At 41.3% G+C, this 24,576-nt stretch overlaps 1 protein-coding gene across 2 annotated transcripts in view; it reads left to right on the forward strand.

The window, feature by feature from the left end:
• Window positions 1–24,576, forward strand: part of Ccdc138 (coiled-coil domain containing 138) — a 53,160-nt gene that overhangs the window by 23,948 nt on the left and 4,636 nt on the right. Inside the window, exons 10-14 of one of the 2 annotated variants that reach the window (XM_038342941.1) lie at window positions 382–489; window positions 2,799–2,960; window positions 6,285–6,401; window positions 11,923–12,115; window positions 23,274–23,450. In XM_038342941.1, the coding sequence (XP_038198869.1) occupies window positions 382–489; window positions 2,799–2,960; window positions 6,285–6,401; window positions 11,923–12,115; window positions 23,274–23,450 (757 nt within the window). The remainder of the gene's footprint in view (window positions 1–381; window positions 490–2,798; window positions 2,961–6,284; window positions 6,402–11,922; window positions 12,116–23,273; window positions 23,451–24,576) is intronic. The other variant, XM_038342942.1, reaches the window with a different exon arrangement.

Genomic DNA, 24,576 nt, shown 5'->3' on the forward strand with positions numbered 1-24,576 from the left:
GTTTAAATTTCTGCCATCGCTGCACATTTCTGGAGCTGTGATTTCCCACCCCCACCTCATTATGTGGCTTAAGATAGAGCCCCTTCTTTAAAAGGGAGTTTGGAAAGTCAGGTCCTCACAATGTGTGTGAGTGTTGTCGGCATGTATGTCTGTGCACTTTGTGCACTGTGCCTCTGCCCATGGGAGTCAGAAGAGGGCATTGTATCTCCTGGAACTGGAGTTAGAGATGGCTGTGGGCCCCATGTAGTTTCTGGGAATTGCACCCGAGTCCTCTGGAAGAGCAGCTAGTGCTCTTAATCACTGAGCCATCTCTTTAGCCCTGTTTTGAATTTTTCAGTGATTTGCTTGCTTTTTCTAATTCATGACTATGTGCATTGGCAGAGGAAGTATGAGTTTATGACAGTACAGAGACTGAAAGGAGATTCCCATGCTGCTCAAGAAGTGAAAAGTTTAAAACAAGAAAAAGTACCAGTTTCTAAACCTTTCAAGGTATGATATGATTAAAATTCCTCTAATAGAGAGCCAAGAAATTTTCTTTTAACCTTTAATCATTTCCCTTTCTATTTTAAGCAAAAATATATATTTTGTTTTGTTTTGAAAGAATTCATCTTAATTAATTATTTATTTATTTTTAATATTTATTTATTATGTGTACAGTATTCTGTCTGTGTGTATTTCTGCAGGCCAGAAGAGGGCACCAGACCCCATTACAGATGGTTGTGAGCCACCATGTAGTTGCTGGGAGTTGAACTCAGGACCTTTGGAAGAGCAGGCAATGCTCATAACCTCTGAGCCATCTCTCCAGCCCCTCATCTTAATTATTTTATAGAGAAACATCTTAATTGGTTTTTTCTTTCTTTTCTTCTTTCTTTCTTTCTTTTTTCTTTCTTTCTTGCCTCTTTTCTTGCTTTCTTTCTTTCTTTTTTTTTCTGTTTTTTTCTTTCTTTCTTTCTTGTTGTTGTTAGTTTTTCAAGACAGGGTTTCTTTGTGTTGCTTTGGAACCTGTCCAGGAACTTACTCTATAGACCAGGGTAGCTTCAAACTCACAGAGATCCGCCTGCCTCTGCCTCCCACATGCTGGGATTAAAGGCGTGTGCTGCCACCACCTGGCCTTAATAGGTTTTCTGTATTGTGATAATAGGTTTCTCAGCCCACACAACAAGCCAGATCAAGCTGAATTGGAAAGTTAAAGAGTAAGTTTATTTGAGCAAAGCTACTGCCAGGTGAGTTCTCCAGTCCCAGAGATTGAGGCAGGAGAAGTCACATGCGGGAACTAAAGCAGAGAGCTTCTGTATCGTGTAGGCAACAGGTGGTGCTGTGTCTGCCACAAGCTGCGTTTGTGCCCAGCTTTGGTCAAAAGCTGGCATGATTAGATGAGGACATGGCTGCTGCCAACTTCAGGGGAGGAGCTGCCACAGCCACCAAGAATGCAGAACTGGGCTGGTCGGCTCCTTTTCTTTGTTGGCGATTCTCTGAGAGAGAGTGTGTGTGGGGGGGGGATTCACTGTATATATTCTGTGAAGGGATATATGGGATAGAGTGACTTGTAGGCTGTCACTCAAGAAGTCCGACAATGGCTGTCTCTGATGGAAGGCTGAGAAGCTGATAACTGTGAGGCAGCAATCTTGATCTTGTGCTGGTTCCTAGGAGCTGCTGGTCTTGAGTCTACATCGGAATCTGTGGAGAAGTAGGCTCTAATACCAGTGAAGGATCGCCTCAATAGCAGAATAGTGAACTTGCCAAGAGAGTGAGGTCAAGCAGGCACAAAGCAAAACTTCCCGTCCTATGTCTTTTTATTTTGGCTGCCACCAGGTGTGGCCCAGACTTACAGAGGGTCTTCCAACTTCAAATGATCCACTCAAGAAAATCCTTTACAAGTGTGCCCCGCTACTTGGGTTTGAATGTATTTTTATTTTTTTTATGGGACGAAGCAAAGGTCACACTGATCTATACTGGTATTCTACATTTATGCTATATTCCAGACCTTCATCTTACTGTTTTTTTTCCTCCTGTTTTGATAGGCTCTCGGAGAATAGAGTTTCCAGAAAAAGAAAGTTACACCTCATATTAATATCAGGTTATTATTATAAAAAACCCTAAGTTTTGTAGGAAGAAAATACAAAATCCTACAATAGAAATTCTTTAGTTTTGGGAATCATTAAGTCTGTTTTTTAGACTTTTTAAAGACAGGCTGGTTCATGCTGTTGAAATAAAGCCATTGTTTTTTTACATTTTTTTGTGTTATCAAGCTTAAATAATTTTAATGACAATTATTTTAAAATAGCTGGGTGTGGTGGCTCATGACTTTAATCCCAGTACTCAGGAGGCAGAAACAGGCAGGTCTGTGAGTTCGAGGCCAGTATGGTCTACATAGTGAGTTTTAGGACAACCAAGGCACTCAGAAAAAAACCTATCTCAGAAAAACAGAACAAATTTTTTTTTCTTGGTTTCGAGGTAGGGTCTCACTGTGTAAGGCCAGTTTGGCCTTAAACTCATTATCTGCCTGCATCAGCTTGTTTAGTGCTGGGATGGGGTGATAGTCTAGGGCCACTGGAAATTCTTTTACTGTAGTAATAAAGTATACGTTTATTTTTCTTATTATGATGAGTTTACGAGTCTTAGCAGGCATTTAATACAGTTGTCAGTATTTGATGTGGAATTTATTTTAGGTAAATACCTAAACACTTAATTATTAATAATTTAGGTAAGTTATTCTATAACTACCAAATTTAAGGCTTTCTTTTAGTTTGTATGGGTTTCGAACTGCAGTCATGCTTGGTTCAATGTTCGGTCAACAGACAGCGCTCAATGGACAAGCGCATGAACTGTTAGCTGTGTTCATGGACTGGATATCAGACCACCATCTCAACAAAGTGGAGCCCGAAGAACCCGGTGTGGATGCTGAAAAACCATCATTCAAACCTTCCCAGAGAAGTGACATTCAGGAGAAGTGTGTAAAGGTTGGTGTTTAAGGTTCACTTATTTTTATTTTACCCGTGTAAATGTTTTGTGTGTATGCATGTAAGTGCCACACGTGTGCCTGGTGTCTGTGGAGGCCAGAGGAGGGTGTCGGATCCCCTGGAGCCAGATTAGTGCTTCAGACGTGACCTGGGTGCTTTTAACCGCTGAGTCGTTTCTCCAGCCCCCAAGGTTTTGGTTTGTTTTGTTGTTAATTAGAAATACATGAAGATTAAGTAAGGAAAAGCTTTTGGTATTTTTATTTACTTGTTTTATTTTGGTTTTAAAAACCTGCATTTGTTTATTTAATTGGGGGAGTACCCACCACACAGGTATGGAGGTCAGAGGACAACTGTCTGCAGTCGGTTCTCTCCTCCCACTCTGTGGACCCCAACAGGGGAGCTCAGGTGCTCAGGCTTAGTGACAAGCTCCTTTACCCACCAAGCCATCTCACTGGCTCTGGTATTTTTATTCTTCAATTAGATTCACATATTTTATTTTATGTGAGTATTTTGCCTGCATGTGTGTATGTGCACCACTTACATATGTGGTGCTCGCGGAGGTCAGAAGAGTGTTTGGATCCTCTAGAACAGTGGTTCTCAACCTGTGGGTTGAGACCCCTTTGCGTGCGTGCATGCGTGTGTGTGTGGGGGGAGGGGGGGTGCGGGATCAAATGACCCTTTCACAGAGGTTGCTTAAGACCATTGAAACACATAGACATTTACATTATGATTCATAACAGTAGCAAAATACAGTTATGAAGTAGCAATGAAAATGATTTTGTGGTTGGGGTCACCACAGCATGAGGAACTGCATTAAAGGGTCACAGCATTAGGAAGGTTGAGAACACTGCTCTAGAACTAGAGTTACAGATGGCTGTGAACCATTGTCTGATGCTAGGAATTGAACCCCAGTCCTCTACAAAAGCAAGAACACTGAGACAAGACGTGCTCTTAACCACTGAGCCATTTCTCCAACCCCAACTTTCTGACATGCTTCTAAGTGAAAAATGTTGCAAGTATTTTTGTTTGTGAGGAAGGTTCTCAGTAACTTTGGCTATCCTCAAATTCACTCTAGTTGAGGATGGTGCTGAATTTAGGATCTGCTTATCACTGCTTCCCTGTTTTGGGATTATAAGTATGTGCTTCTATATTTGACTTAGGAGCATTTTTTTTTTTTTGCTAGAAAATTGTCTGTACCAACAGTTTTTAACTTGATTCATCCCAGACCTCAGTATTAATGCATACTGAATTGGAAAGGCTTGTTTTATGTGTATGCATGTTTGCTTATATATATGTATGTGTGCTGAACGCATACAGTGCTCAGGGATCTAGAACTGGAGTTACAGGTTGTCGTGGGCCACCATGGGGTTCTGGGAGCTAAACTCTTGTCCTTTGCAGCAGAAAGTGCTCTTCTCCATCGAATCATCTAGCTGGATGCTGTGTGTACATCTTTAATTTTTTAAATTTTGGATGGTGTTGGAGATTAAATTCAGGGTCAGCTTAGGTACTGGCATTGTATTTGTACTTTTATTAATATGATGTTTTTTTTAAAGTAAAGACATGACCTTAATAAAATGCTTAAAAGTGCCAAAACTGCCATCTATTCAGTGATGTGAATAGTTCTTTTTACATACAGCTGTAGATTTGAAACCTATTGGGATAACTCTGTTTTGTTAATTCTACTTGGGAACTAAGGGTAAAATCTGCTTTTAAGATTCTCATCATCAAAGGAAAGTATTTCCCAATGCTAATATCAGTGCTCAAGATTTATAACTAGTATGAAATGTCTTTAGAGTTTGATACTTTGTATAAACATTTAGAGAAAAGGACAGGTTTTATTTGTTATTTTCAGGAATAATTTCATGGTTATTAAATAGTTCAGGATTTTGAGTAAATTATATTCATCTTTTTAAAAAAAATCTTTAGCTACAGGATCCTTCAAAACATTTTTTTTTGTGCTATGTAGAGTAATTCTGACCTCTGGGGCCGTCAGTATGTTCTGGAACATACTGAAAAGGAGTGAAAATTGCCAGTCAGCTGTCCTTGGAACAGGGAGGTTCCCGGTTGCCGGCGGGCCCAGCACATTGAGTCTTTTTGACCTGGAAAGGAAGAGTTAGAAGAATAGGTTGAATACTCAGTGCATCATTGCTGGCGTTGAAGATGGACCAAGGAGGGAAACACACACGGGAAGGAGACAGTTCTGGGGGCAGGATGCTGTCCTCTGCTCAGCCAGCGTAGATCTGCAGTGGATCTACGCCAGAACTGCAGAGAACTTAGCTCTGCTTGCAGCTTGAATGAGTAAGGAGTGATCTTCCCCTTGGCCTCCAGAAACACGTACAGGGTGGCAGTATCTTAATCTTGACCAGCTAAGGCCTCCATCAGACCTAAGTGTTGTTTAAACATACTTTGTGCTACTTTATTAGACCTATAATAGGACACATTTTATTTAGAATTTTTAACATCTATATAAACTATAGGAAGTTCAAAGTAAGAAGGGAATTCATGAAACTGTCTCAGATATAATTTTAAAAATGAAATCTGCGCTAGGCCTGGTGGCGCACTCCTTTAATCCTTGTACCCAGGAGGCAGAGGCAGGCGGATCTGAGTCTGAGTCTAGCCTAGGCTACATATTAATTTTCACACAAGCCAGGGATATATGGTAAGACCTTACATCAAAAAGGAAAAAAAAAAAGGAAAGAAAAAACCACAAATTTTACACTAATTTAATAATTTAATTATCTCATATCTGACTCAGATTCATTTTATCTTTATGAATAGTCTTAATAGACTTAAAACACCAAGAGAAAAACACATTGCCACTTGCTAGGGTGCCTCTGTGAGCATGGTAGCAGCTCCTTCAGCAGGTCCTGGTGAGCCAGTAGTGCTGGCACAGAGTACTGCACAGTCATCATGGAGAAACAAAGACTCTCAGATAAACAAAAGCTGAGGGGCTAATTAACCGCTGTCCTACTGGAGGTACTGACGGGGATCTGTCAAGATGGAATGAACGCTCACATAAACCATATGAAAGAATAAATACAGTAAGTAGCAATGTCGTAATTTTGATATAAAACATGTAATATGAAAACTGTAAATTTTAAAAAGAAATTTAAAATATCTAAATAATAAGCATACATATTTTTAAAGATATCAGTTCCCTACTCCAAATTAATCTGCGTATTCAGGGTATTATCCAGATTTCAACTGGCTTCTTTGTAGAATGGACAGACCAGTCCTAAAAGTCATTTAGTTCATTTTTAGGAAATCATGGCGTTGGTTTCAGATATCTAAACATGCGGTGCTTCTGTTTTCCACCACCTTCAGCTTTTGCCTCTGATGACAGAGCAACTCCAGTGGATGCCATTTGTGAACGTCAAACTGCACGAGCCGTTTGTCAAGTTTATATATTGGTCTCTAAGGCAGCTGGATGCTGGAGCACAGGTACTGACCCATCTTCTAGTAGACTCTGTTTTGTATCGGTTCTCTTGTTATGCTTCACAGAAAAATAAATAGTGTGCCATGTGTATGCAACCTGTTGGCTTTCGTTTGAGAGCAATCTTCTCTATAAAATACCATCCTAAGGTTTTGATAGGAACGGTATTCAGCTTGTGTACCAGTCTCATGTGCTGAGTCTTTCAGCACAGGAATTGTGACCACCTTTTCACTCATAGCTTTGTGTTCTTGCATTATTCTATAATTTTTTCACAAAATTTATGTGTGGACTCTTTTTTACAATTTTTTTTAACTATTTGAGTTCTTGAGTGATTTTTATGTATTGAATTTTGTTGTGTATATGTTTATGGTGATAGCATGTGTCTTAGGGTTTCTATTGCTGTGAAGACACACCATGACCATGGCAGCTCTTGCAAAGGAAGACATTTAACTGAGGTTGAGGTGGTGGCTTACAATAGAGAGTTTCAGTCCATTGTCATCATGGTGGGGAGCATGGTGGTGTGTAGGCAGACATGGTGCTGGAAAAGTAGCTGAGAGTCCTACATCTTGCAGGCGGTAGGAAATGGACTGAGACACTGGGTAGTATCCTAAGCATAGGAGACCTTAAAACTGCCAGTGACACACTTCCTCTAACAAGGCCACACCCACTCCAACAAAGCCACACCTCCTAATAGTGCCACTCCCTATGAGATTATGGGGATCAGTTGCATTCATGTAGACATAAAATTGATTAATAAGGGATCTTGGTCTTTGGTTTTTATGTTTTAAACCTTGTCTGGTAGCCAGGTGGTGAGAGTACACACCTTTAATCCCAGCACTTGAGAGGCAGAGGCAGGTGGATCTCTGAGTTCAAGGCCAACTTGGTCTATAAGAGCTAGTTCCAGGACAGGCTCCAAAGCTACAGAGAAACCCTGTCTTGAAAAACCAAACCAAACCAAACAAACAAACCAACAAACCAAAATTAAAAAGCCTTGTTTGGTTTTATATCTATTTGATTTATAAAAATTGAAATCATCTCATCCTTTATATTTCTTAAGAATTTCTTAGTGGTGTCTTAGTTTGGGTTTCCATTGTTATGAAGAGACACCATGATTGTGGTAACTCTTATAAAGAAAAACATTTATTTGGGGCTGGCTTACAGTTCAGAGGTTTAGTCCATTATTGTCATGGTGAGAAGCATGGTAGCATGCAGGCAGACATGGTGCTGGAGAGGTAGCTGAGAGCTTTAGTAGTTTGTGCTTTGTGAGGAAATGAACCGCTTTGTCTTGTTGACAGATCTGTACATCTAGTATGTGGAATGTAAGGATGAAGTGGAAACAGGCGCAGTGTGTTTGGCTATTTGAGATCAGCTGCTGCAAGGTGGCTGCTTTTAAAGTGGCCCTCTCTCTGATGTCCCTCAGCAATGTGGAGAATCTGTGGGCTTGTTTTTTCCTTACTTTTGGTTGCTTTTCCTAAACAGTTTTTATTGCTCTTTTAAAGAATCATTTTTTTTTTGTTTTACTTACTTTCTCCATTTCATTTTCCGTTTAATTAATTTCTTCTTTCTTTATTTCCTTCTACTACTTTATTTTGTGAGTCTCTTGCTTCTAGGTTACTGAAATGAAAATTTAGATTATTGATTTAAGGCTCTTTGTCCTTTTGTGTTTGTGCTAATGTTTGGATTGACACAGTGTCTTATGTAGCCTAGCCTGGCCTTAGTTTACAGGTCTCCTGCCTCAGCCTCTTGAGTGCTGGGATTACAGTGCATGTGAGCTTCTCTCTCTCTCTCTCTCTCTCTCTCTCTCTCTCTCTCTCTGTCTCTGTCTCTCTCTCTCTCTCTCTCTCTCTCTCTCTCTCTCTCTGTGTGTGTGTGTGTGTGTGTAGATATAGATATAGAGAACAGATAGACATAAGGTATCTCCCGCAGTCACTCTACCTTATTTATTTTTAATACTTACCGTTATTGTATATGTGCGTATGCACAAAGTATGTGTGTGGGCATGAGCGCCACAACGTGTGTGTGTGGAGGTCAGAGGTCAGCTTTGTGGACTTGGTTCTCTCCTAGCTTTCTGTAAGTTCCAGGCCAGGTCATGAGGCTTGTGGAACAAATGTTCCTCTGTGTGATCCTGTAAGCCCTCTACCTTTTTGAGACAGGGCCTCTCACTGAATCTGGAGCTCCCTGGCTGGTTAGAATGGCTGTCTAGTGGTGCCCAAGGATCTGCCCTTGTCTCCCGCTGCTAGCCCCCCAGTACTGGAGTTAAAGATGGGAGGGCTAGAGATCCATCTGAGGCTCTCATGCTTGTACAGCAGGCACGCAGCCACCCGAGGTATCTCCCTTATCCCACGTATTTTGATATCTCACATTTTCACTTATATTTTTAAAAATATTTATTTTATTTTTATTTGTGTGCATGTACGTGTGTGTCTATGTGTGGGCTTATACCAGAAGAGGGTGTCAGATCTCCTGGACCTGGAATTAAAAGCAGTTGTGAGTACACTGAGAGAAACAATTAATAAAAGTGACCTCCTGAAACTGAGAAGCTTCTGTAAAGCAAAGGACATGGTCAACAAGACAAAATGACAGCCTATAGAATGGGAAAAGATCGTCACCAAGCCTGCATTGGACAGAGGGCTGATCTCCAAACTATACAAAGAACTTAAGAAATTGGTCACCAAAAGAACATATAATCCAATATAAAAAAATGGAGTACAGACCTTAACAGAGAACTCTCAACAGAGGAATCCAAAATGGCTGAAGGAAACTTTAGGAAATACTTGATATCCTTTGCCATCAGGGAAATGCAAACCAAAACAACTCTGAGATTCCATCTTACACCTGTAAGAATGGCCAGGATCAAAAACACTGATGAAAACTTATGCTGGAGAGGTTGTGGGGTAAGGGAACACTCCTGCATCGCTGGTGGGAGAGGATGTGGGGTAAGGGAACACTCCTGCATTGCTGTGGGAGAGGTTGTGGGGTAAGGGAACACTCCTGCATCGCTGGTGGGAGAGGATGTGGGGTAAGGGAACACTTCTGCATTGCTGGTGGGAGTGCAAACTGGTACCACCACTTTTGATATTAGTATGGTGATTTTTCAAGACCCAACAATACTGTAACTTTTGAGTATATACCCAAAGAAAGGATGCTCAATCATATCACAAGGACATGTGCTCAACTATGTTCATAGCAGCGGTGTTTGTCATAGCCAGAATCTGGAAACAAACTAAATGCCCCTCGACTGAAGAATGGGTAAGGAAAATGTGGTACATTTATACAATGGAGTACTACATAGCAGAAAAAAAATAACGACATCTTGAATTTTGCAAGAAAATGGATGGATCTAGAAAACATTATTTTGAGTGAGGTAACCCAGACACAGAAAGACAGTATCACATGTACTCACTGATAAGTGGCTTTTAAACATAAAGCAAAGAAAAACCAGCCTACAATTCACAATCCCAGAGAAGCTAAACAACAAAGAGGACCCTAAGAGAGACTTACATGGATCTAATCTACATGACAAGACAGGATTTCTTGAGTAAATTGGGAGCATGGGGAACTAGTGGGGGGAGGGCAAAGAAGGGAGTGGAGAAAAATATATAGCTCAATTAAAAAAACAATTAAAGAAGCAGTTGTGAGCTGCCTGGCTGAGGTGCTGGGATCTGAACTGCAGTCCTGAAAAGAAGCAAAGGCTCACACTGCTGTGCTAGCTCTCCAGGCCCTTCCTTACATCTCTTTACTAGTGTGTTAATTCCCTTGCAACTTCCTCTTTGCTGTATGTGTTATTTAGAAGTTTGTTTTAGTTCTTTCTGTTTTTGTTTTGCTAATGTGGCTGTATTGTTGAAGTTCTGTTGTTGAACAGGGTGTTTTATACATGTTAATTGGTGGTATTTATAAGTTCTATATCCTCCCTGATACTTAGTCTAGTTCTACTCTCAATAGTTGAGGGTGGTGTGTTGAAGCCTGTACATTTGTTTCTCTCTTATCATCTGGTTTTGTCTCACATTGAAGAATTAACCTAAAAATTTTTATGTGTGTGATGTGCATATGCCCTACTTACATGCAGTGCTCATGGAGATCAGAAGAGGGCATCTGACTCCCTGGAGCTGGAGTTAGAGACAGCTGTGAGCTACCATGTGGGGCCGGAAACCAAACCTGGGTCCTGTACAAGAACAGGCATTGCTCTTAACAGCCAGGCTACCTCTCCAGCCTGTTTCACATTTTACAACTTTTTTTGGTTGGGATTATTGTGCCTTCTTGGTATAGGGGCCCTGTTTTCATTACGTAATTTTCTTTTCCTGTTTTTTATTTATTTATTTATTTATTTATTTATTTATTTATTTATTTATGAGACAGGGTTTCTCTTTATAACAGCTCTGGCTGTCCTGGAACTTGCTTTGAGACCCAACTGGCCTCGAACTCAGAGACCCACTTGCCTCGGCCTTCTGAGTGCTGAAATTAAAGGATGTGCCACCACTGCTCAGCTTTAAAATTTTTTTGAATGATGCAAGTTTTAATTCTTTTAGACTTGAAAATAGAAACATTCCACATGCTATTAAAAATACATACTTTACCTCAGGAATCCTAAGATCTCCTTTACAATACATTTAAATCTGACGGCATTGTTCATGCCACTCACTGCCCAATCATGTGATGCCCCAAATCTCAGAGTATCTGTTTCTAGTTTTGCGTGTACAAATGTGTTATCCATATTGCAGTATCAGTGCTGAGCTTAGAATCAATTTTCAAATCCTCAATGAAGATGTGGAAAATCATTATGAACATCAGTGAGAAAGGCTGGAAGAATTAGATCTCAACATAGAAACTTTTAAGTTATTTAAGCATTGTCTTTTTCAGTAGTTTGAAATGGTTTCCTTTTTGTTCGAGTCATTAAAAAGTCTGTGGAAGACATCAGAGCCCATGTAGAAATATCTTACTCCGTACCATTATTTCTGCTTTGTCCATTTTCTAGTCGAAATTTATTCTGTGAAACTTCTCCATGATCCTGACCCAGTCTTTTCTTCTTGGGGATAGTTACAGTGAGACTGAGCTGAAAACATGAAGAAGCAAGTCTTCTGCATCCTTGCCCAGGGGCAGTCTAGGCAAGGTCTGGTCTGGGGCTGAGGCAGGGCGTTGGTTCCCCCAGGCCACTGTGTGCTCGGTCTGTGCTGCACTGGAGATACCCTCTGTTCCCTCTGTGCAGCATTGCTTAGTGAGCTTCCTGCTGACTTCACCCTTTCGTCGGGGCCTCTGAGAAAACCCTGGGTTGGCCTGGCTCCCAACAGGGAAAGCGGTGAACTCAGGGTCCAGTTCTCTTCTTTTGATACTTCTCTATGCCAGATTTAACCTGATCTTAGTTTCTTAGGAAAACATTTCAAGAAAAAAAGTTCACACTTGGTTTTTAAAAGTTAGTTATATAGTTTTAAATTCTAATTTTGCATATTTTCAAGTCTATTTTCATAAATATTTGCTTTAGTGCTTACATTTGATCAAGTATTTTAAAAAGATGATTGTGTATATATTTAACAGCATTCAGCTATGACCTCAACATTGAGGAGACTGGGTGAAGACATATTTAAAGGAGTGGCAATTAAAGGAACTCAAGATAATTCTGTCGAGCATTTTGTGGAGAACAAACCAAAGACAGCAGCGTTCTTCAAGAGCTCCAACTTGTCACTGAGGTTTTTATCAACCCTGATTGTCCTCAAAACAGTCACTCAAGGTAAGCTTCTAGAGTGTGCACTGAGAATATTATATAACAAAGCAATCCTTTTATAGTCAAGTATGGTCAACCTTTTCAGAATGAGATTTTGAGTTATTTTGTAATAGCGGCACATTTTGAAAACAATTCCTTGTAATTGCCGACTTTAAAACAGTAAACTCTAGAGACTTGCTTTGTTGATCTGTTGTTGTGTAGAGACAGGGTTTCTCTGTGTAGCCCTGGCTGTCCTGGAACTCACTCTGTAGACCGGGCTGGCCTCTGCTTCCTGAGTGCTGGGATTGAAGGCGTGTCCTTCTTGCCCTGCTTTTGTTGGTTTTCTTAGATCTCGTTTCTATGTGCCCTTTGTGCCTTTGCATCTGTCGCGTAAATTAATGTCGTATCGTTTCCACCAGAGAAGGGAACGGGAAAGACAGCCTGTAGGAGCATATTTGGCCACCATTGGATTTGTAGATAAAGTTTCTCCTGTGGCCACACTCGTTTGCTATGGATCATTACGACTGTTTCTGCCCTGGAACACGGGTGTTTAGTTGGCACTAGAGACTGCATGGCTCCAGAGCCGTACACAGGAGCAGCCTTCACGGCAGGTGAGCTTACTGAGGGAGACTTACTGTGTGTCTTCCCACTCAGTGCTTGGTTTACAGAGTAAATAAGTCAGTGAGTGATCAAAAGCAGCACTCAGCTAGAGCCAAATGTAGTTAGTGCATATTTTTAATATGGCTGTAACTAGTTATCTCTTTCTGGATTGTTTAAAGGAGACTTTTCCTAAAAGGGAGTGATGCCAGTAACTATACCATCTCTCTTTCCCATCCCTGTGTGCTGACTTGTCTCGTTCAGAGTAGTGGGTCTTCCCATTGGCTGTGGCAGAAGTTTGATTCTTCCTCTGCACTGTCTTCTGCTTAGTCATTCCAGATGGCCTGAAACCAGAATCCCAATTCTTACTTATTATTTGGCTCTTTATGGTTATGATTCTCAAACTTACAATAACAGGAAAACTCTCTCTTGAAAAGGCATTATTAGCCCAGAATCAAATTCACCACAGACCTGATTTAGAAACTTTTCTATTCACACACACACACACACACACACACACACACACACACACACACACACTGTTTTAGCAGGAAGTCCATAACCTCACACTAAAAACATGTATATTCACAAGAGGTAAGTAAAAATTAGGATCTCAAAGCTACTCTGTTATCAAGGGGAATATTCAAAGTCATATATCAGCATATATATCATCTAATGCAGCGGTTCTTACCCTTCATAATGCCACAACTCTGTTAATACAGTTCTTTGTGTTGTGGTGACCTCCAGCCATAAAATTATTTCATTGCAACTTCGTTATTGTGGTTTTGCTACTGTTACAAATCATAATATAAATATCTGATATGCAGGATATCTGGCATATGACCCGCTTGAAGAGGTCGCAACTCACAGGTTAAGAACCACTGAGTGAATGAAATGTAATGTTTATTGTTTTTAAAAATTTACTTTTGTTGTCTTATTAGGGGTGCAGATATGGTATGTCACACACACGGAGGTCAGAAGACAGTCTGTGGGAATTACTTTTCTCCTTCTACCATCCAAACTCTGTGGGATGGGGCAACAGTAACGTTCAAAGGCACCAAATGCCTTTAGAACAAAGGGGAGGGCAGTGAAGCAAATAAAAAAATATAAGATTATACATCAGAAGTTCATGAAAATATGAAAAAATAATAGAGAAAAATCAGTGAAGACCAAAACTCTTTCCCGGAGAAAACTACTAAGCTGGTACGTCTCTAGTGAGACCGAAGAGGAAGGAAGAAAAGCACTGACAGCAGGAATGAAGGTGACTTAGCAGGGCTCAAGAGAGCGGAGGAGTGTGCTAGCTAAGTTAAAGCCAGCACACAGCACTTCTGAGGAAATGGGGTATTATTTCAAAGATATAAAATGCCAAGTTCCTTAACCTGAACGTCCCCGCATCCGCATAGGAGTTGAATTTGTAGTTGCAACGTTTCCCTCCAGGAAAATTACAGCTGCAGGTGGTTTTATTTGGGAGTTATACCAAGTATTCAGTGGAAAGTTTCTAGAATAAAAAAAAATGAAGTATTTATAGACATGTGAGAGACAAAAGATATCAAATGAGATAGATTGTACACCGAACGTATAAAACTGTGGAGGAAACCGAGGGTCAAACATGTAGACACTCTAGGCAGACACACTTTGTTCATGGGTCAGGGAGTTTAGTGGATTTTGTTCTTGTTTTTTTGAGACAGGGTTTCTCTGTGTAGCCCTGGCTGTCTGGAACGCTCTCTGTAGACCAAGCTGAACTTGAGCGCACAGAAATCCACCTGCTTCTGCCTCCCAAGTGTTAGAGTTAAAGGCACATGCTACCACTGCCCAGGAAGATTAGTTAGTATCAAGGTGTCAATTCTTTCCAAATGGTGACTGTGGCTTCCTAGCGATCAGAATGATGTTAAGCTCTTAGTTAAAAACTGATAAGCAGATTTCAAAGTTCGTACAGAAACCTTTTGGGTTTAGAGTCCTTTAGCACAGGTTTGTTTTATTCTACCTGACTTCAAAAGAGTATGGTATTGGTGAAAAGCCAGACTCAGTGGGACAGAGTGGATCATCTGAAACAGACCTACATATTATGGCAGCTTATTTTCAGCAAGTCGTCCAAACAGTTCAGTATGGCCCGGGATAGTCCTTTCTGCAGACGGCCTAGAGTGAAGTATGTCATATGTTGTGGATGGTGGCCGGGAGGGGTGGGAAATGACCTTCTGCCTTCACATACAAGAAAAACCTCAAAATAGCTCACAAACTGAAACTGAAAAGCTAGAACTCTAAACTTCAAGAAGAAAACATAGGAGGTTATGTTACTAAGCTTGGATTTGGCATAGAAGTTTTTTTTTTTTTTCCTATTTGATGCAGGGTGTCATATAACCCAGACTAGCTTCAGATTTTTTGTGTAGCCAAGGGTGGCCTTGAACTTACTGCGCAATTCAGGGCAATCTCATGATTGCAGAAAACCTCCCGAGTACTGGGATTATGGGTGTGTACCAACACATCAAGAAAAATCATCTTAAACAGGCCATAATAGTCTTGATTTAGGAAAAGATAATTAGACTTTGTCAAAATTAAAAATTTGGGGACTGGAGAGATGGCTCAGCCATGAAGAGCACTTGGCTGCTCTTGCAGAGGACCTGAATTTGGTTCCCAGCATGCACATCGGGTGGCTCACAACTGTCTGACTCTAGTGACAAGGAGATCTGTAACTTTCTTCTGACCTCCACAGTGGGTACACACCTACATATACAAAATAAATACATTTTAAAAATTCAAAATTTTGAGTTTTAATTGTATGAGTGTATATATATGTGGAGGCCAAAGGTCAACAATGAATGTCCCCCTCGGTCACTTTCCACCTTAGTTTTTGAGATGGGCTCTCCGGCTGAACTTTTTGGCTAGAATGGCTGGCCCTCAAGCCCTAGGGATCTTCCTGTATATACTTCCTGGAGATGAGATTGTAGTCACGTGGTGCTGTTCCTGGCTTTTTACGTGGGTGCTGGGAACCCAATTGCAGGTCCTCAAGCTTGAGCAGCAGGCACTTTACCAACTGAGCCATCTCCCCCACCTTAAAGTTTGTGTTTTCAAAACACAGTGTTTGTGGAAATCTGAGTTACAGACTGAAGTCACTTGTGAATTGTATGTCCAAGAAAGGACTTGATGCATAAGAAGACAACCCAGTTAAAATGAGGAAAGTGTTTAGACAGAACCCTCATTAAAGAAGACCTGAAGAGCTAAGATGCACGTCATCATTCTTGAAGAAAACTTCCATCTTCAACTGTCGTGTGATCAATATGAATATTAGATGTTCTGTGATTACATTTCCTGACAAAGTATCTGAAGGGGAAAGGCTTCTTTCAGCTCACAGCCCAAGTGTGGTCCTAATCCATCATGATGATGAAGTCAGGGCAACTTAAGGGTACCAGGACTCATTTCAGCTCACAGCCCAAGTGTGGTCCTAATCTATCACGATGGGGAAGTCAAGACAACAGAAGCTCAAAGCAGCTGGTCACATCACACCCACAGCAAAGAGCAAAGAGCAGTGAATGAATCCACACCATGGCTCAGGCCCCTTCATAGGGGACACTGATGGACTAAATGACTGGCGGTGTGACTCACCCTGGAACTCGTGCCGCTGCCTCTAGCAGTGTGGAATCATGGGATTCCTCACAGAATAGTTGGGTAGATTACTGAAAATTAAACATGTCTCGCTGTAACACATAAAGTGTAACACATCTCACCATTCTCCTCTCGTGTGTTTTCTCAAGAAACATGTGTTTTCCTTTGAAGCATGTGTGTGCTACTCACAGACCTGCATGCCACTTGTCCGGAGCGGCTTCATTTGTACTGCCTACCAGCCTGAGACAGTCCAGTGTCCATCAGAAGGGAGGAAACAAACGTTCTAACCACAGCGGAATACTACTCAGCAATAAGAAGCACAAACCACTGATATAACCATGACACAAATGAGTCTAAAGATAATTATGTCAAGTGAAAGAAGCTAAAATACAATGAGTACGATTACTTAAATATTAATACTCAATACAGTATTCAATACTGTAAAAATACAAATAGCTTGTAATGGCGGTAGTATAGCCTGGACAGACAGACAATGTAGACAGGGAAGAAACATTAGCAGTTTTTAAAATTAAAGTATATAATTACATCACTTCTCCCCTTCCTGTTACATAAACCTTTAATGATTGCTTGGGGTTTGACTTGTTGATCGAAGGAGAAATTATGAAAGGTTTGAGGAAGCCTTTTGGAGTGACAGGATATAGTAATAGTCAGGTCTGGGATAAGTTTAGAGATATGAGAATGCATAAGGTTTATTTCCCTTAGAAAAGCTCAAAGCATTGTACACACATTAACGATTATTTCTTTTAGATTGGTGAACCCCTGAGTTTACTGGGATCACTTACAGGAGTGTGGGTGAGGGTTAGCCCACCCTAGTGGGTGACGACTCTGGGAAGCTCCCTGCCCAGATTGCAGGCAGCGCCACTGGAGAGACTCCTTTATGGTTATTGCCATGTTCCCGCTGCACATAGTACTGTTCCATAAAGACACTGTAAACCAATATGTAACATCCTTTGAGCGTGTCAGACAGTCCTGCTTTTATTGCCATGCTTTATGTACACATATGATTTTATATATCTATCTCAAACCCAGAACCCACAAATAAGGGAAAACATGCTGCCTTTGTCTTTTTGAGACCTGACTGACTTAATTTCATAATTTCCAGTTGCGTACATCTTCCTACAAATGACAATTTTGTTCTTTTTTTATGACCGAATAAAATTCCATTGTGCATATCCACCACCCGTTCTCTATCCACTCCTGGACACACCCAGGTTGGCTCCATAACTTAGCATTTGCGAACAGTGTTATAGTGAACCCTTGCTGTGCAAGTGTCTCTGTGATGTGTTCACTTAGCTCCTCCTGGGAAGTTCACAGGAGTGGGGTAGCTGGGTCACAGAGTAGATCTACTTTTAATTTTTTGAGATACCTCCAAACTAATTTTCACAGAGGTTAGCCTGGTTTACATTTTCACAAGCAGTGTACATAAGGGGTTCCTTCCTTCCCTCCCTCCCTCCCTCCCTCCCTCCCTCCCTCCCTCCCTCCCTCCCTCCCTCCCTCTCTCTCTCTCTCTCTCTCTCTCTCTCTCTCTCTCTCTCTCGCTCTCGCTCTCTGAGACAGATTTTCTCAGTGTATCCATGGCTGGCCTGGAACACACTCTGTGAACTGCCATGTGGGGGCTGGGAACTAAACCTGGGTCCTCTGCAAGTGCTCTTAGCTGCTAAGCCATCCCTTCAGTCCCACAAACAACTTTTAATCTGAGCCTCACTTCTTTGTGACGCGGGGCAGATCTCCTGTTTTCTGTTTCCATCATGATGTCTTTAGATGGGGGATTGAGACATGGCTCATTGTGTCAAGGCTTACCTGGAACTCCAGAGCCTCTTTCCTCATCCTCCCAAGTCTTGGGAACTAAACATGTAGCACTGGCCTGGTCCACAGTTTACTTTAAATGAAAGAATTAATGTAAAAGTTCAGCAAAAGTTTATCATATAGTAAATTCTTAATTAGCTAGCTGTTACCATTAGCAATAGACATTGCTTATTAATTTTTAGGAATTGGTTTTACTTGAGATCACAATTAAGTTAGATGCATTAGCAGTCTTTCGCTGTCTAATAAAATACCAAGCAGTTAGTGGCTTAAAACAGCATATATGGGGCTGGAAAGGTAGCTGAGCATTTAAGAGTACTTGCTGCTCTTGCATGTGGTGCACACATATGCACAAAACAAAACAAAATACTTTAAAAATGTATTCAACTTGCTAACTTAGAGATTCTTGCATTGGAAATTTGGGCCTGGGCTCAGCTACCTCTCTTCTGGACTGATCTTCCTTGTTCCCCATTGGCCTCTCATCATGGAATCTCTTCTGGGTCTTCTTCCAGAAGACTCATGAGTGCATGAGGCTGGGTGCCTGTCCAAATGGCATTTTTACTGTGCTCTGGCCAAGCCTCCAGGTTAGGCAAGGGTTGGAGGTGGGCAGCAGAGCTCCTTTTTTGTAAGAGTTGCTGCAGAGAATCAGCCCTCCTTTTTTTAAATCTCCAAGTAGACTAAATGAAGAAAATCTAGATTAAGATAAACATATTGGGTTTTAGTAAGGAAAGCAAAGATTTGCTTGAATGCCATGACCTTATTAGAAAGAAAAAAAAAACCCTGCAATACAGCACATTTATCTACTTATTTTATTTACTTACCACCATGCTGGCTTTCCAGGGCCCAGCCTTATAAATGATCTTCATAGTACAGTTTCCCCAACTTTCAGAGATTTATTGATCAGTGTAATAAACTCTGAAATGTCAACATGATTTCCTGTGTTCAGAGGCAAAATACTTTCTTTTAAATGGAAACTTGTGGTAGCCTCTGAGAGACCTTCGCTGTAAGCAGCTTCATGGTGAAGGATGTGGTTTGGGAGCGGGGCTCTTTGTCCAGTTTGCTGTAGTTCATGTTCACCATGTGGAGTTTAGAGTGTTCATTGGGACCTAGTTTTTTGTTTGTTTGTTTGTTTGTTTTCTTCCCCTCTTCCCTAAGGCTTTCAATTATTTTTCCTGTCTCAGCTGACATCTGGATTGAACACTGCCAGGCCCTTAGAGTCCAAAAGAGGGCGGCGGAGCCCCTGGAACTGGAGGTAGAGGTGGTTGTGAGCCACCTGACATGGGTGCTGGGAACTGAATACAGGTCAGGTCCTCTGCAGGAGCAATCAGTGCTGTTAACCAGCGAGCTAACTCTCACTCTCGCTAGTTTTGATGCGGTGGCTGAGATGTTTGAAAGGCCTTTGACTTATCTCTCTAAGGCTAAGGCCGCTCTATGGGTGCTCCGTGGTTAAGAGCGCTTGCTGCTCTAGCAGAGGACCAGCTTGGCTCCCAGCAGCCGTGTTGAGTAGCTCTAAGCTCTGACTCCAGTTCCAGAAGAGAGCATACTCTTTCCGGCCACCCACACTCGCGCATAATCCCTCAGCTCCCCACATATTAACAAGGCAAAGCCACTTTAGAAAAAATAACCAAATGCTATTTTTCTACTGTGACTGTTAAGGGTCAACTCTTTCCTGCATTTTTAAAAATTGAAAACTTTTTTTTTCATATACTATATTCTGATCGTGGTTTCTCCTTCCTTACCTCTTCCAAGATCCTCCCCACTCCCCACTCATCCCACTCTGTGGCTTGTTTTTCTTTTTAGAAAACAAACAGACAAAACGAACCAGAATTTTTAAAAAGGAAGAAAAAATGGAAAAAACGTAAGAAATACAAACATACATACACACATGCAAAACTCATAAAAATACAAAATAGGAAACCATAATCTATAAGCAAAAAGACCACTAAGATTAGAGAGAGAGATAGAGACAGGGAGAGAGAGAGATGGGGGAGAGGGGTAGAGGATAACCTTTTAAGCTTGTAAATTAAAAATTAAAAAAAAAGTACACGAAGCAGGATGCAGGATGAGCACATATAATTATCACTAGGGAAGCCAAGGGAAGAGAACTAAGGCAAACTTATGCTAGCTTGACCTACACGTGATGTTCCACATCAGGCAGAGCTTATACAGTAAGAAAATCCTTTCTCAGCAACCCTGCAACAGTCAATCCACTTAACCGTGTGAGCTGTTGCAAGTAATTTCAAATACAGTAGGGGGCACTGTTGTAAAACTTGTTCCTGTGAAGAGGTCAGGCTTTGTCTATTCTATCTGTATCTGTGATTTGGTGGCTAACGTGTCTGCTGGGTAGGCAAAAGGACCTGAGGTAGGTCTCTTTACATGAGTGTGGAAGCCAGGCACAGCAGTGCCCATCTCTAACCCCAGCACTGAGACACGTGCAGCGCCTGGACTCACTGCCCCCCACTCCCTGGCCAGCATGTTGAGATTCAAGTTCAGCCAGAGACTCTGGCTCAAAACAATTTAAGAAAAAGAGGCCCGAGGCCATGAATTTGAGAGCAAGGTTGTACATAGGCAGGGGTGGAGGGAGGAATAAGAAAGGGAAAATGATGTAATTATATTTTAATTTCAAAAATAAGGAAAGACACCTAACATCAGTGTTCTCAGCAGGCAGACACATGCACACATGAAGTTGAGAGTCAGGCACACCTGAGCAGCACTTGCAGCTTTGCTTCATACGCGTTTGTTTGCAGAGGGTTTTGTTGTTGTTGTTTTTACTTAAAGTAAAACATTTAAGTAAAGTGGTATTAGCGTTCTTTGAACTAAACTCTTTAAGAAATAAAAATAATGTACTATAAATGGATACAGATTAGAATTTCCCGAAGTTCTTTCTTATATACTTTAAAGATTATTTTATTATTATTTGGTTTTTGAGACAGGGTTTCTCTGTATAGCCCTGGCTGTCCTGTCTTGAGACTCACTCTGTAGACCAGTGTAGTGAGGAGCTGCGGGCAGCTTCCCGCCACCCTGCTCTCGGCCACCGGCTAGCTTAAAACCCGAAATAACAACACACAACTTGTATTCTTTTAAACACTGCCTGGCCCATTATTTTCAGGCTCTTACTCATATCTAATAATCTATGTAACACCACGAATGGTGTCTTACCGGGAAAGATTCAGCATGTCTGACCTGGTGGCTGGCTCCATCACATCTATCTCAGAGAGGAGAGGCGGGGTAATTGTCTGACCCATCTATCTTACTTCCTTCTTCCTGTTCTGTCTACTCCACCCACCTATGTTCTAACCTATTAGGCCAAGCAGTTTCTTTATTAAAACAGAAGACTCTCCCACATCAGACCAGGCTGGTCTTGAACTCAGAGAACCACCTGCCTCTGCCTCCTGAGTGCTGGGATTAAAGGTGTGCGCCACCACTGCCCGGCTACTTTTATTATTTTTAATTTTATGTATGTCTGTGTGAGAGCCAGAGGCGTCGGATCCCATGAAACTGGAGTTGTAGGTGGTGGTGAGCCACCCCACATGGGAGCTGGGAACAGGACTTCCCGAGAGCATAACAGTCCTGCCATTGTTGCTCCAGTGGGCACAGCCTGCCTGGCAGGTTGGTATTGTAGCTCGTAAGTCTCACAGCGCATAAGACTGACGTTTCTCCTCCAGCAGCCTGAGTGGCACTTTCCAGTCCTGAGAAAGCCAGCAAGGAAGCCTTGGGGCCAGCTGTGTTCTCCACTCTCTACAACCAAAGTGTGATGTCTTCAGCCTTAGGGTCTGTTTTATCTTCTAGTTCTGAGGCAGCTAAGAGCAATGACAGTAGCCTGTACCAGTGATCTCCAGCCCCTTTCACCCCCAACCAACAACTCAGAGAGGTATCTCATATCTGGCACCACGTTCCATTTGGGGCCAAGACACTTTTTTTTTTTTTTAAGACAGAGTCTGGCTATGTAGCCCTACCTGGCTTGGAACTCACAATGATCTACTTACTTCTGTGTGCTTTATGAAAGACTGATCCCACACAGGTCCAAGACACTCTGTTAAGTCTTCTTTAAATAGAAATGTTATTATTTTTTTTAAAAAAGGTAACTCAGCCGGGCGGTGGTGGTGCACGCCTTTAATCCCAGCACTCGGGAGGCAGAGGCAGGCGGATCTCTGAGTTCGAGGCCAGCCTGGTCTACAAGAGCTAGTTCCAGGACAGGCTCTAGAAACCACAGGAAAACCCTGTCTAAAAAAACAAAAAAAAAAAAAAAAAAAAAGTAACTCAGTGTTATGCAAGCGGCATGATTTTTTTTTTTAATTTCTTGGAATCATCCACTGAAGGAACATTTTGGAAAATAAACTTTACATATTTAAAAACAGTGTAAAACTATTGAAAACTATTGTAAATGTCATAATGGGGGCATCTGCTGAGTCAATGTAATGACCCAAACGCAATGATAGAAATCTCTGATATTTTACTGGCATTGATTCTAATTAGCACTTTTCTCGATTTAGTGGCTCTCTAGTCACATGTGGAACATTTGAAGGGTTAAGGACTCTGATCTCAAAGTGCTATTCTAGTGCTGGTCTTGGTAAAATATTGCTGTCGTTCATAATAATGGGTGTCACCAAATGTAGTGGACTGGAGCTTAGCCCAGGCTTTGAATGATACATTTGCTCTTTAGTAGGAGACAGAAATCCTTGCTTAAAACTCACCGAGCAAATTTGTATATAGGTACAATTTTAAATAGGGAAGCATTTGGAAGTCAGCAATAAGACTCTATACGATCTTAGAAGCTTTTTAAAAGATACAAATATGGTTCTGTTTAAGTTTGTGGGAAAATGTAGTAATTACAACCAAATATGGAAATATATGCTACTGTGCTATTTAATATTAATCATCAATTTTCTTTCTTAGTATAAAAAACAAAATAGGACTGATTATTTTATTAATAAAATGTGAACACTAAATGAATTTATCCCATCATAATTAGACTGCCTTTTCTCTCTCCTTCCCCATTGAGTTCTATCAAAAAAGTGAGAGGTGAATCTAAATTTAGTTTGTGATTTCTTGTCATTTAAATTTTTTTTACGTTTTTGTTTTATTAAAGTGGTGGTTCTTTTTGTTTAACCTTGTGTTTCTGATTTAATAACTGATACATAGGTGGTTGTTTGTGTTATTTTAGCTGACTACCTAGCTCAAGCATTTGATTCCCTTTGTTTGGACTTGAAGACAGATGAAGGAAAAACCTTATTTTTAGAGTACCAAGCTGTTCCGGTGATACTAAGACACTTGAGGATATCCAGTAAAGGGCTCTTGTCCAATGTCATCGATAGTCTGCTTCAGATGACAGTAGAATCAAGTGAGTGTTTGTGTTTTATGTATGTAAAGAAATGATGCTTTTGTTCCCTCCTAATCACAACACGCTAACTCTACACACCAGACACTGTTTCAGCTTTTAAATGGTGGCTGTTTGCAGAAGTTTTTATTTAGGTCGGCACACAGAACAAGTGGTTCCGTTGTGGCCTCTTGAAATGTGTGTGTCGTACTTTGCTGTGTGCTCCTCCCCGTTGCCCTCCTCTCTGCTTTTCCTCTCCAGTTAGTACCCTCTTACCACATGTCTTCTGATGTCCCCCACCCCTTAGGATCTCCTCTTCCCCTCTTAGGGTTCCTTCTCCAGTCATGTCCTGCAAATACAGACGTAAAGATATAGCTATGCATATGTGTATAATCTAAACTTTAAGTTCCTTGTATGAGAAACAACGTGATATTTGTCTCTGAGTCTGGCTTATTTCACATAACATAATTCCATTTGCATCTATTTTCTGAAAATGTCATGATTTTATTTTTCTTTATGTAAAATTTCCTTGTGTATATCTACGTACCACATTTTCTTTTTTTAAAAACAGCCAAATGGCTTAGGCTAGTTTTTTTCTTTCTTTTTTAAAAAATTTATTTTACATCCTGATTACAATTTCCCCCTCTTCTCCTCCCAGTCCCACCCCCAGTTCCCCTCTGCTCCCACTCCTAATCCCCTCTTCCTCTGTTTCTGTTTAGAAAAAGGTAGTTCTCCTGTGAGTACCAACAAAACACAACATAGCAAGTTGCAGACAGACTCTGCACCTCCCCATGTATTAAGGCTGAGCAAGGCAGCCCAATGTGAAGAGAAGAGTCCCAGAAGTCAGAGAGTTGGACACAGCCCCTGTTCCCACTGTTAGGAGTCCCACAGGAGACCAAGCTACACAACCGTAACATATATGCAGAGGGCCTAGGTCAGTCCCCTGCAGCCTCTCTGGTTGTTGGTTCAAGTCTCTGTGAGCCCCTATGAGCCCAGATTAGTTGATTCTGTGAGTTTTCTTGTGGTGTCCTTGACCCCTCTGGCTCCTACAGTCCTTTCTCTCCCTCTTCTGCAGGATTTCCTGAGTTCCACCTAATGTTTGGCTGTGGGTCTTCACCTGTTTCTGTCAGTTGCTGGATGAAGCCTCTCT

Source organism: Arvicola amphibius, chromosome 9 (assembly GCF_903992535.2).
Source record: "Arvicola amphibius chromosome 9, mArvAmp1.2, whole genome shotgun sequence".
Classification (NCBI taxonomy): domain Eukaryota; kingdom Metazoa; phylum Chordata; class Mammalia; order Rodentia; family Cricetidae; genus Arvicola; species Arvicola amphibius.